The sequence below is a fragment of the Danio rerio genome, chromosome 22 (genome assembly GCF_049306965.1).
Source record: "Danio rerio strain Tuebingen ecotype United States chromosome 22, GRCz12tu, whole genome shotgun sequence".
In the NCBI taxonomy this organism is placed as follows: Eukaryota; Metazoa; Chordata; class Actinopteri; order Cypriniformes; family Danionidae; genus Danio; species Danio rerio.
This window is the reverse complement of record NC_133197.1, coordinates 25,642,878-25,655,601: the sequence shown is the minus strand read 5'-3', so window position 1 is coordinate 25,655,601 and position 12,724 is coordinate 25,642,878. Positions and strand designations below refer to the sequence as shown.

Below are 12,724 nucleotides of genomic sequence, written 5' to 3'. Positions count from 1 at the left end.
TGAGAAAATGTGCCCTAATAATGTAATTAAAGTTGTCAAAATGTACACTACAGTCTCTAATGCATTTGTGAAAATAAAAACTTAGCCCAACGCTCATGTTTTACCGTTTTCAAAATATGTGAACCTGGGAACAAATCTCCAATGACTCAGTGATGCCTTTTTGTACTAGTTCAATTTCAACTTTTCAAGAAATTTTCAAAAATTAAAATAATATTGCTCTACATGTAATGAATGTAAAGGCCAGGGTAACCTAACCTCTCACTGATATCAATGTTATCAGCTCACAAACCAAACAACATATTACATAGGTACTGACACACACGTAACACATCAGTTAAAAATTCACCTACAAAGTGACACTCGTGTCAGCAAGAAATCACTATAAAAGGTCTGATGCTTTGAAGAGTTCTTCACAAACCACCAGCCATGAGAGCTGTTGTGCTTGCCCTGACTGTAGCCCTTGTGGGTAAGTTCAATTTTTCTAAATTCTACATTTTTATAAATTTTCCTAAAATATTTCTCATGGTAAAGTAATATTAAAACCTCTTAAAACAACATTAAACACTTCTAAACCTCATCTTAAAGTGATTTTAAAGGGGTATTCTTTTGTTTCTTTTAGCGAGTCAACAGATGAACCTTGGTAAGTAAAACAATTTGGTTATTTTGAAAATAGTACATATTACAAAATTGTACAAATGTACATCTATTGAGTTGTTTCTGACAAAATGAAAAACTCATTCCAGTTCCCGAGTTTGCCCATGATAAGACCTATGTGTACAAGTATGAGGCTCTGCTCCTGGGTGGTCTTCCTCAAGAAGGTCTGGCCAGAGCAGGTATCAAAGTCAGCAGCAAGGTTCTCCTCAGTGCCATGACAGAGAATACCTACCTGATGAAGGTAATGACTTTTATAAACTGAGGAAACTGTAGGTCTTCAAAATTGAAAGAAAAAAAAAATAGGTGTTTAAAAGCATTGGCTGTTATAAGCAATGATATATTCCATTACAGCTTATGGATCCTCTACTCTACGAGTATGCTGGCACTTGGCCCAAGGATCCATTTGTTCCTGCTACTAAGCTCACCTCAGCACTGGCTGCTCAGCTTCAGATCCCCATCAAGTTTGAGTATGCTAATGGTGTGGTTGGCAAGGTTTTCGCCCCAGCAGGAGTCTCTCCTACAGTCATGAACTTGTACAGAGGTATCCTCAACATCCTTCAGCTCAACCTCAAGAAGACCCAGAACATCTACGAGCTGCAAGAGGTGAACTAAATCTCCTTAGAACATTTATGAAGAATTTTGAGTTCTACAATCTTATCATTTGACTTGTTCTTGAAGGCTGGAGCTCAGGGAGTGTGCAGGACCCACTATGTCATCAATGAGGATCCAAAAACCAACCACATTATTGTCACCAAGTCTAAAGATTTGAGCCACTGCCAGGAGAGAATCATGAAGGATGTTGGCTTGGCATACACTGAGAGTTGTCCTGAATGCACAGAGGTAGTGAAGACTGGATAGAAGTCACTTGATAGAATTCAGAAATTTACTTACTTTAAATGTCAAGACTCAAATAACGTACCTTTCTCTCAACAGAGGGTCAAGAGTCTGATTGAAACTGCAACTTATAACTACATCATGAAACCAGCTGACAATGGTGCACTGATCGCTGAGGCAACAGTTGAGGAAGTGTATCAGTTCTCACCCTTCAATGAGATCCATGGTGCTGCAATGATGGAAGCAAAGTATGATTGACCTACTATTGAGATCTCATTCAAAACTGCAAAGTAACAATATTATAGACACATTTCATTAACTAGAACTTTAAGTCAAAGTTTCTGAAATAATAATTTGTTTCAGACAAACCTTGGCTTTTGTTGAGATTGAGAAGACCCCTGTCGTTCCAATTAAAGCTGATTACATGCCCCGTGGATCCTTGCAGTATGAGTTTGCAACTGAGATTCTTCAGACCCCCATTCAACTTATGAAGATCAGTGATGCAACAGCTCAGGTATAATTTATTCTATAAAACCTTAAATTTCTGAGTCAAATCATTTGATACATGGAAAACAGACACCTGAACATTTCCCTTAATCTTCCTAGATTGTTGAGGTCCTGACGCACTTGGTTGCAAACAATAAAGACATGGTTCATGATGATGCTCCCCTTAAGTTTGTTCAGCTCGTCCAGCTCTTGCGTCTTTCCACCTTGGACAAATTTGAGGCTATCTGGGCTCAGTTCAAGAATAAACCAGTTTACAGGTACTATTTTGAGCAATAACCTTGATGAGAATGTAGTTCAGTTTTTATTGTCCATTTATTTTTAACTATAAATGTATTAGGCGCTGGCTTCTGGATGCTCTTCCTGCTGTTGGTACACCAGTCATTATAAAATTCATCAAGGAGAAGTTTCTAGCTGGTGAATTTACCACTCCTGAGTTTATTCAGACTCTCGTGGTTGCTTTGCAAATGGTCACTGCTGATCTTGAAACCATCCAAATGACATATGTGAGTACATCTAACTAAGTGCTGTCCTTCAAATATACTTAACATTAATCAAAATGTATTCAAAGGGCTTGCACAAAAATAATAATTTCTGAATCCTGGTAAACAGAGTTTGGCAACGCATGAGAAGTTCACCACAATCCCAGCACTGCGTGAAGTTGTTATGCTTGGATATGGTTCCCTGATTGCCAAGCACTGTGTTGCAGTTCCATCTTGTCCTGCCGAGCTCCTCAAGGTAAACCCATCTTGTCATCATATAATTTATTCCATGGACTTGCTCTTTAAATTTCTTAAAGTCTAACTGTATGTTTATCATACTCCCCAGCCCATCCACGAGATTACCGCAGAGGCCATTTCTAAGAATGACATTCCTGAAATCACTTTGGCTCTGAAAGTTATGGGCAATGCTGGTCACCCTTCAAGTCTTAAACCCATCATGAAGCTCCTACCTGGACTGAGAACTGCAGTTAATGCTCTGCCCATTAAAGTCCAGGTTGATGCCATCTTGGCTCTGAGGAACATTGCCAAGAAAGAGCCCAAACTGGTAACAGTCACTCATTATTGAGATGACCTTCTGTAACTGTCATGCATGTTTTCTTTCAATAAAGAAATTGTTGATCATTGTTTCCTCTCTCAGGTTCAGCCTATTGCCCTGCAGCTTGTTTTGGACAGAGCTCTCCACCCCGAGGTGCGCATGGTTGCTTGTATTGTGCTGTTTGAGGCCAAGCCCTCAGTGGCTCTCGTCTCCAGTCTTGCTGGAGCTTTGAGGATTGAGCCAAACATGCATGTTGCAAGCTTTGCCTATTCCCACATCAAGTCCTTGACCAGAATCACTGCTCCTGATATGGCATCTGTGTAAGAAAAACAAATCACTTCTCATTTATTTTAGTTTTATGGTTTATTTTGCATCTCATCATAAAAGCATAAGCTAGAGGTAATCCTGATTATTCATTTTCAGTGCTGGTGCAGCTAATGTTGCCATCAAGCTTATGAACCGCAAGCTGGACAGACTTAACTACCGTTACAGCAGAGCTTTCCATATGGACTATTATCATAGTAAGACTTACAAATTTATATATAAAAAAAAAAGTTAAGAAATAGTATTTGATGATTCTTACAGTGAAGAAAATTTTCTTCTGACATAAAAATTAGCAAATGTATTCTTTGTCCATTAAGCTCCTCTTATGATTGGGGCTGCTGGTAGTGCCTATATGATCAATGATGCTGCCACCATCCTGCCCAGAGCTATTGTAGCTAAAGCACGTACTTACCTGGCTGGAGCAGCTGCTGATGTTATTGAGGTGAGCCATATACAATTTATCTTCTAGATATCTGACTTAAAGTTTCATTCTGTTTTAAAATGTATCTAACTGTATCTTAAAATGTATCTACTAAATTGCTACTCTAAAATAGTTTGGTGTGAGAACTGGAGGAATCCATGAGGCCCTTCTAAAATCTTCTGCTGCAGATGAAAGTGTTGACCGTATCACAAAGATTAAGCGTACACTGAAGGCAGTAAGTGTTCATGTCTGTCATATCACATCATTTTACACTTTTATAATAAACATGAAATAGGCTAAATATATATGACTTCTGTCTCTTCCAGCTTGCAAACTGGAAGGCCTTGCCAACCGATAGACCCCTTGCTTCAGCCTATGTCAAAGTATTTGGACAAGAAGTGGCTTATGTCAACTTTGACAAAACCATCATTGAAGAAGCCATACCGGTATTGTAGTGTAGTAACTATATGCTTGATATTGACAATCTTGAACTTTGATTTCTTTTGGTGCCTACAATTAGAATTAAGCTTCTAATAAAAACTATCCTCAGATGGTTTCTGGAACCAAACCACGTGCACTGCTGAAGGAGGCTCTTAAAGCTTTGCAGGAAGGAGTTGCCTTCCAGTATGCCAAACCTTTGCTTGCAGCTGAAGTGCGTCGTATCTTGCCAACTGCAGTTGGTGTGCCCATGGAGTTCAGTTTGTACACTGCTGCTGTTGCTGCTGCATCTGTCAATGGTAAATTTTTGCCTCAGAATTTCTATATCCTTTATTCAGATATGGGGGGGGGGTCACTTCCTAGGTTTGATGTTGTTCTGTTGACCTTTTAAGTTCAGGCCACTATTACACCTCCTCTCCCTGAGAAATTGGAGTCCATAACTCTTGATCAACTGAAGAGGACTGATGTTCAGTTCCAAGCTGAAGCTAGACCAAGGTACAGTTTTGCAGCTACATCCACTCAGATGTGACTTAATGTACACAACAACACTTTTAAAACAATCTTTCTTATTTTTTATTTCAGTGTTGCTCTCCAGACATTTGCTGTGATGGGAGTTAACACTGCCTTCATACAAGCTGCTGTTATGGCGAGAGGAAAGATCCGTACAATTGCACCCGGAAAAGTGGCAGCAAGAGCAGACATTCTCAAGGGCAACTACAAGGTGGAGACTCTGCCTGTTGAACTTCCTGAACACATTGCTTCAGCAAGGTAATGACATTTCTGTAAACATTTTGTTATGAATACTGTTTTGTGAAATGCAATTAACTGTTCATGCTTCGACAGCTTTGAGACTCTTGCTGTGGTCAGAAACATTGAAGATCACAGTGCTGAAAGGTCTATTCCCTTGGTACCTGAGTTGTCTCTGCAAAATTCTCAGACATCTTCTGCTGGTGATTTGGTAAGCTTTGAATGCACACATAGACAAATGAAACCATGCTATTATTAAAGCTTATACATAAAAATGTTCTTCTATTTCAGTCCACTGAGATGTCATCTGCTGCTTCAGTGAGAGCTTCTGCTCCATTTGACAGAACCCTTTGTTATTCCTGCCCATATATTCAAGTTAAAGGATGTGTTGAGGTGCACTCTTACAATGCTGCTTTTATCAGAAATTCTACTCTGTTCTACATAATTGGACAGCACTCAGCCCATGTTGCAGTGGCAAGAGGTGAGAAGATAGAGAGACTATAATGTTGATGAAACTTTTTCAGATAAAGAAATGAGTAATTGTTTGTCATTCTGGCTGTAGCTGAAGGTCCCTCAGTTGAAAGGCTGGAGTTTGAAGTTCAAGTTGGTCCTAGAGCTGCTGAGAGGCTTGTTAAGCAAATGAACATCATTGATGATGATACTCCAGAAGGACAGGCTTTCCTGTTGAAACTGAGGGAAATCCTGGACACTGAAGCTAAAAATGCACCCGTCTCTTCTGAAAGCAGCAGCAGCCGCAACAGTCGCAGCAGCCGCAGCCACAGCACCAGCAGCAGCAGCAGCAGCAGCCGCTCAAGCTCAAGTTCAAGCTCCTCCATGTCCAGCTCTCGTATGTCTAAGGTAAAACACTTAAAGTTCTGTGTTATTCAAGTAGCCACAATAAATCTGAAAATTCATAACATTTATATATTTAAAGATTTAAAGTTGTGTTTTTTAAGTAGCAATGTGTAATAATTTCATAATTTAATTTGTTTATTTTTATATACATTTTCAGACTGCCACCATCATAGAGCCTTTCAAGAAATTCCACAAAGATCGGGTAAACATGAAAAACTTTTATTACTACTATAATTACCTAATTTATTGTTTAAAACTTACAAAATGTTTTGCTTGCAGTACTTGGCTCACCATAGTGCCACAAAGGATACTAGCAGTGGAAGTGCTGCAGCTAGCTTTGAGCAAATGCAGAAACAGGTTAGTCTCAGCTCTTTGCCCGTGAAGCAAACCCAATTATGAAATATGCCCTATTTCATGTTTTATTTGTTTTATCCTTTCAGAATAGATTCCTTGGAAATGATCTTCCACCTGTTTTTGCTATCATCGCCCGTGCTGTTAGAGATGACCAGAAGCTTCTGGGCTACCAACTCGCTGCTTACTTTGACAAACCAACTGCAAGAGTGCAACTGATAGCTTCCTCTATTGCTGAAAATGACAACAGGAAGATCTGTGCCGATGGTGCACTACTGAGCAAGCACAAAGTCACTGTAAGACTAGAAATTTGTCATTTTTGCCCTCAACTTCAGTACCTTGTTATGAACTCAAATGTTTTTTTAGGGCAAGTTTTCTTGGGGTGCGGAGTGCAAACAGTATGCAGTCTTTGCTAAAGCTGAAGCTGGTGTCCTGGGTGAATTCCCTGCTGCACGTCTAGAAGTGGAATGGGAGAGACTGCCAATAATTGTCACCACCTATGCCAAAAAGTAATGATTATTAGCACTGAACAACAAATCTATAGTGTAGAACATGTACATGATTTGATCATTTGGTCTTCCCTGTTATTCACCTCCTAAATAGGCTGTGTAAGCACATCCTTAAGGCAGCATATGACACGGGATTCAGGTTTGAAAGAGCAACAAACAGCGAGAAAGAGATTGAACTGACTGCAGCCTTGCCATCTCAGAAGTCCTTTGATTTCATTGCTAGGATTCCAGAGGTGAGACAGTTTTGCTCTAAATTATCACTCACCCAGTGATATAGTAAAAATTATAACTAACTCTTTGTGTTACTGTTTCTCTAGATCACAATGTCAAAAAGAGAGATTCCTCTGCCCGTTGCTGTTCCCATCAATCCAGACGGAACTTTTTCCATTCATACTTATGAGGACTTTCTCTCCTGGATCCAGAAATACATCAAGGATGAATAAGAAATTATTTATTATCTTCATTTTCACAAGAATGTTTGAAGATAATTATATTTGAATATTTTTTTGTGATGTAAACAAAATAAACGTCCTCTCTGCAAGTATAAAAACTGTGGAATATGCTTTTAATTTTACAGCAAGGTTTTACTATAACATTCAGTATTTCTCACTCTTGGTGGTATTGTACACTTTACAGTAAGGTTTACAGACATTATTTACTTGAATTTGCCTGCTCATTTAGTCATGAACAGATAATGGTAATTAAACTGTCCTCAAAGGAGTCTCCCCTCCTGTCTTCAAAGGAGAAGGGCTCAACTTAAGCTAGGAATTCAAACCCTCTATTAGTGTACTTCTGAAAAGACTTTTCAGGATAATGTGTGGTGGTGGAATGCTGGTAAAAATATTTTGTCGATAATGCACACAGTGCAATGGTTTCTGTTTATGTATCCATAATAATGATCGACACACCTGAATGATTAGGCATAAACTTCTGTTGTAAACATTTAATATTTACTGTGATGTGTGATGACAATGATTTAAAAAAGAAATCACATGGAATCCTCCCTGATATGTAGAGATTGTCTAGTACTCTTTAGGGCAAAGGCCTAAGTCAACTTTTAAAAAGACTTCATGATAATTTAAGATTGTTTAAAATGGTAAAACAAACATTATTATCAATTATTTCTTAATTAACACTTCAAAGTGTCCTCTCCCTTGGTTTGTCTTCATCAGCATTTTAACAAAATTCTAAATTAACTGTTTACCTGTTGTTTTACTCAGCCTTTGTGTACCTATCAACCAAACTGCAAATAACAACAGGAAATCTATTTAAATGTATTTAAAATTTGACAAACAAAGAAAAAAATAATAATGCAAGCCGCTGTTTTCTATCCTGTTGGTTATGGCAAAAAACAGATATATTAAAAATATATATCTTTCATTGAAAGACAACTAAAAACCAATCTCTTTTGTTGTCACCGTAACTACTATGGAAAAAAAAAACTATGACCCTTTCCACCTGACCACACAAAAATCTCAAACCATTAAGCAATTTATGTTTCACACAGGTGAGTGGGCTTGACAGACCAAATGTAGAAAATACATTCATTCATCTCTCTGACACGTTATCCAACACTTGCATTGCACTGTTAGACCTCACCGGGTGTTTTACAGTAGAATACTGGCAACAAAGTTGCCAGTTAGTCACTGTGGTGGTTTGGGTACAGTGACTAACTGACAACAGTGTTGCCAGTTCAATACTGTAATATAGCAATGGCAGTACCGAAACGGTTACTATGTAACCTTCATTCCCTAAAGGGACAAAAATGCTATGTGGAACCTTCCAATATGGGGATTTCATCAGAAGAGTAAAAAAACAGGCCAATGAAATGCTTATGAGTTGGTGGCATTAGCATGCACAGCTGACAGCCATGACAATCAATGTTGAATAAAGATGCCAGCTGCGCATCACTGAGTCACCTTTTCTAGCTAAAGAGGCTTTTATAGCTAACGGCTGAGGGGCAATCGCTGTGGCGAAGGTACATAGCATTTCCGTTCCCTCTCCTCGGGGAATGAGGGTTACATGGTAACCATTTCGTTCCCCAGCGAGAGGGGAACTTTAATGCTATGTGGAAACTTCCACTATGGAGACATGTATGGAAAACACTGCAGCGATTGAAGAAATAGAAAGAATATAAATTCGCCAGACAAATGTATTTTATTGTTTTGGCAGCAAACAAGTATAAAACAGAAAATGCATAACAAAATTAAACAAATCAGCAGATATGAATACAATTCTAACAAAAAGGTTCAATTAATAAACAACACATGCAGTGTATATAGCAAAGGTGTCAACATTTAGATTTCATCTGACATATTACTGAGAGTGATAAGTCTGCACGGTTAAATATTGTAACAGTTACTGCACAGTGAGAAAAGTCTAGTGTCAACGGCAGCTTTTAGTTTTAGCTCGAATTAAACACCTGATCAAACTAATTGAGGCTTTCTAGAAATCTACAGGTAATTTTGAAGTAGGGTGGAGACTAAACTCTCCTGGCTGCAGCCCTCCAGGAACTGAGTTTGACAACTATCGTATATAGTATATTTTCAAAGCAATCTTGTATCCAAAAATAATTAATTATTTAACAAACTAAAAAAAAAAAAAAAACTGCTGCAGTAAAATTCAGCTACTCCTCAATGCAATGTGTTGCTCTCCCCTCAATGCAGACAATGCATGCAAAAACTGAACAGCAAAAAACACAGTAAGTTTTAAGTTTCAAATGATTAAAAAAAAAAAGTAAGCATATTAAAATACACACACATACTCTAGATATGGTAAAAAACATGTTTGTCAAAAAAATAAATCAACACAGGCACACGCATCAATTCTCATTAAAACATTTTAAGTAATTATTAAAAGAAACAAGCAAAAGTATTCAGAGGTTGAAACAAGACTCTGAAAAATATTTAGCAACAACCTGGAACCTGACAGTGGAGGTTTGCGTGTGGGTGGCTGTATGTTTGAGCTTTTTGTGATTCCCTGTGATGATTCCAGTGTACGTTACCTAACTGAGGAGATTGGAATTGAATGGTTTTATGTGTTTAAGATCTGCTTAGTCAGCAGAAAGACACATTACACTCTTAGCATCCGTACATTATGGAAATAGAATATATCCAATTTATAAATGTACTTAAACGAAAGTAATGTAAAAAGTTATATGATGAGAGGTTAACTAGGTAACAATGTAGCTTTCAAGCACACAGTTCAAGATAACAACTTAAAACACAGACTTATTTTAGAAACCCTCAAAACATTTGAACACATTTAACTGTGACTAAGCTTTAATTTGACCTTAAAGTGGCTCTCTTAAAGAGCCAACGTTTTCTGAAAACTTTGTCTAACAATTTTGTATTTAGAATAAGACATACATCCTGTGTATGTGTGTGTCAATGCCTAAATCATTGTTTTCTGCCTTAGAATTAATGCACTTCTTCATAAATAGCAACATAAAGCATCAGAGCAGATGGGACAGTAATTGTTGAACAGTAATTTACCATTTATTGTCACAGCTACTACCTGTATTAGTACCTAAAGTAAATTACTGTAATTTATATCTGCACTACACAATTACATACAAATCCTGCTTGTTTTAGAGTGAAATACTGTTTCCTTTTAATACAGCAAAGTACTGGTTATTTTACAGTTATTTACTGCATTATCTACAGTAAGGCTTAACAGTGCACTCCATATCCCATACCATTTGTGATGTGTGCTTTACATAGGTGAGTGGGCCTGACAAACCGCCTGTAAACCCACTCGTATCTCAGTGGCGGAGGTGCAGTTTTTCACATGGGGTGGCCATAGCTTTTTCAGGGGGTCCACACACACACACACACACACACTGTCACCGACTCGGTCCCAGTCATTCCCCTCGCTGGCCAGCAGAGGCCGCCATCTCCGGACTTCTAAGCATTACATTATCCAACTAGACTGATTGTGCACACACCTGAATTGAATCCAGTTAACGACCCACGTACCCTTTATAAGCAGCACTCAAACCTTCAGTCAGTGCGAAGTCTTGTTCAGCCCCGGCCAGCATTACTGAGCGTTATATCCTGCCTGATCTCCTGTGAATTACTCCAGCCCGTTTCTGACTCTGCTTTGCCTTCTGCCTGCCCACGACCCAAGCCTGATACACGGACTCTGATACTCGCTGCTTGCCCTTGACCCAAGCCTGATACACGGACTCTGAATCATGCCGCCTGCCTCTGACCCACGCCTGGTAAATCACTCTGTGTCTGTCAGCCACCAGCCTTAAGACCCTTGTTGCTATTGTTGTTGTGTGTTTGCACCTTTGTGCGTATTGTATGTTTGAGTGAAAGTGTGACTAATAAATACTGCATAATGGATCCCTCCGTGTCAGTCTCCTCGTTACAGAAGACTTCGCCCAACATGGATCCCGCAGCCATACAGGTTTTGTCTCACGAAGTCACAGCTCAAGCTCAGGTACTGACCACACATCAGCAACAGTTAACGCATTTAACCCAGTTGACAGATGAACTGGTGAAATCACTGCAAAACCTGTAAGCTGCTCCCACAGCGCAACTCACCGCCAACTACTCTACGAGTCAACCCTTTGTGACACAGACCCAGACTGTCTCCGGAGTTCGTTTGGCAATCCCGACAAGTTTTCAGGTAACCCAGCTAAATGTAAAGGCTTTCTACTGCAGTGCAAACTGTTTATCGCCCAACAGCCCCATCTGTTTAAGGATGAGAACGGGAAAATTGCTTTTGTATGTTCACTGCTCACAGGAAAAGCATTAGACTGGGTTACTGCAGTTTGGCCAGACAGCACCCCGATATTTCCCTCATTTAATGACTTTCTCAAACGTTTTTGCACTGTGTTCGATCATCCTGAGGGAGGTCCTAATGCTGGTGAGGAGCTTTTGTGTGTGCAACAGGGAGATCGACCCGCAGCTGAATTCGCGCTGCATTTCCACACACTGGCAGCGCAAACAGGCTGGGCTGATGATCCGCTTACTACACTCTACAGAAAAGCTCTGAGACCGAAACTGCAAAAAGAGATGGCATGTCGAGATGAGGGGAAGACACTGGACCAGCTGATCGAACTTTCCATCAGGTTAGACACTTTGCTCCGCACCCGTAACCCTTTGTGCTCTATCACTTCCAGTCCTGTATCTCCTGAACTTCCCACTGAACCAATGCAACTGGGCAGAACCCGTCTAACTCCCGAAGAACGTGAACGAAGGAGGAGAAATCACGTATGCCTCTATTGCGGACTTTCAGGTCATACGAAGGTCTTATGTCCCAACAAACCTCCACCTAAGGCTCTTCCGGTGAGTGCTACCACCGTGTTCACGACTACTAACGACATTATGAGTGTTCCTTTCTGTTTAAAATATGAGGAAATTGAGATCTCGACTTTGGCCATGGCCGATTCAGGAGCCGCTGGCAACTTTATTGACTACACGTTTGCTTCGACTCACTCCATTCCTCTAACCTCCTGTGATTCCTCCCTAGCCATCACTGCTATAGACGGGTGCCCTCTGGGGGAAGGACACATAAAATTCCGAACTCTGCCAATATCTCTTCAAACAGGCTCTCTCCATGTAGAAGAAATCTCCCTTCTAGCGATAGACTCTCCTCGACACACCGTTATCCTCGGGTTACCCTGGTTACAACTTCACGACCCTCACGTTTCCTGGGAATCTAGTGAGATCATTAAATGGAGCAATAAGTGCTTTACCCAGTGTCTGCACTCTGTTTCCCCTGTCCAGATTAACATGATAACCAGTACTGAAGACCCTGAACAAGCAGAAAGCCACTAAGCTCCCTCCTCATCGTGACTATGATTGTGCCATAGAACTACTGCCAGGTACCACGCCCCCTCGTGGTCGGATTTTCCCTCTCTCTCAACCAGAGACTGACGCCATGAACACGTATATCTCTGAGGAACTGGAAAAGGGCTTCATAAGACCATCCACATCATCTGCTTTAGCCGGGTTCTTCTTCGTCAAAAAGAAGGACGGCAGTTTACGCCCCTGCATCGATTACAGAGGATTGAACGAAATTACTGTCAAGTATCGTT

At 39.9% G+C, this 12,724-nt stretch overlaps 1 protein-coding gene across 1 annotated transcript; it reads left to right on the top strand.

The window, feature by feature from the left end:
• Positions 1–412: 412 nt before the first annotated feature.
• On the top strand, positions 413–7,225 carry vtg7 (vitellogenin 7). Its single transcript, NM_001102671.1, is given in 28 exon segments — positions 413–466; positions 620–640; positions 744–895; positions 1,006–1,257; positions 1,333–1,494; positions 1,588–1,736; positions 1,852–2,002; positions 2,095–2,252; positions 2,333–2,498; positions 2,605–2,730; positions 2,821–3,039; positions 3,133–3,350; positions 3,454–3,551; positions 3,672–3,796; positions 3,909–4,010; positions 4,102–4,221; positions 4,326–4,512; positions 4,606–4,708; positions 4,796–4,981; positions 5,057–5,171; positions 5,252–5,441; positions 5,523–5,818; positions 5,973–6,017; positions 6,095–6,172; positions 6,256–6,462; positions 6,533–6,675; positions 6,770–6,908; positions 6,993–7,225. Coding segments are annotated over 28 exon segments (4,074 nt in total). The 5' UTR covers positions 413–426; the 3' UTR covers positions 7,119–7,225.
• Positions 7,226–12,724: the final 5,499 nt, after the last annotated feature.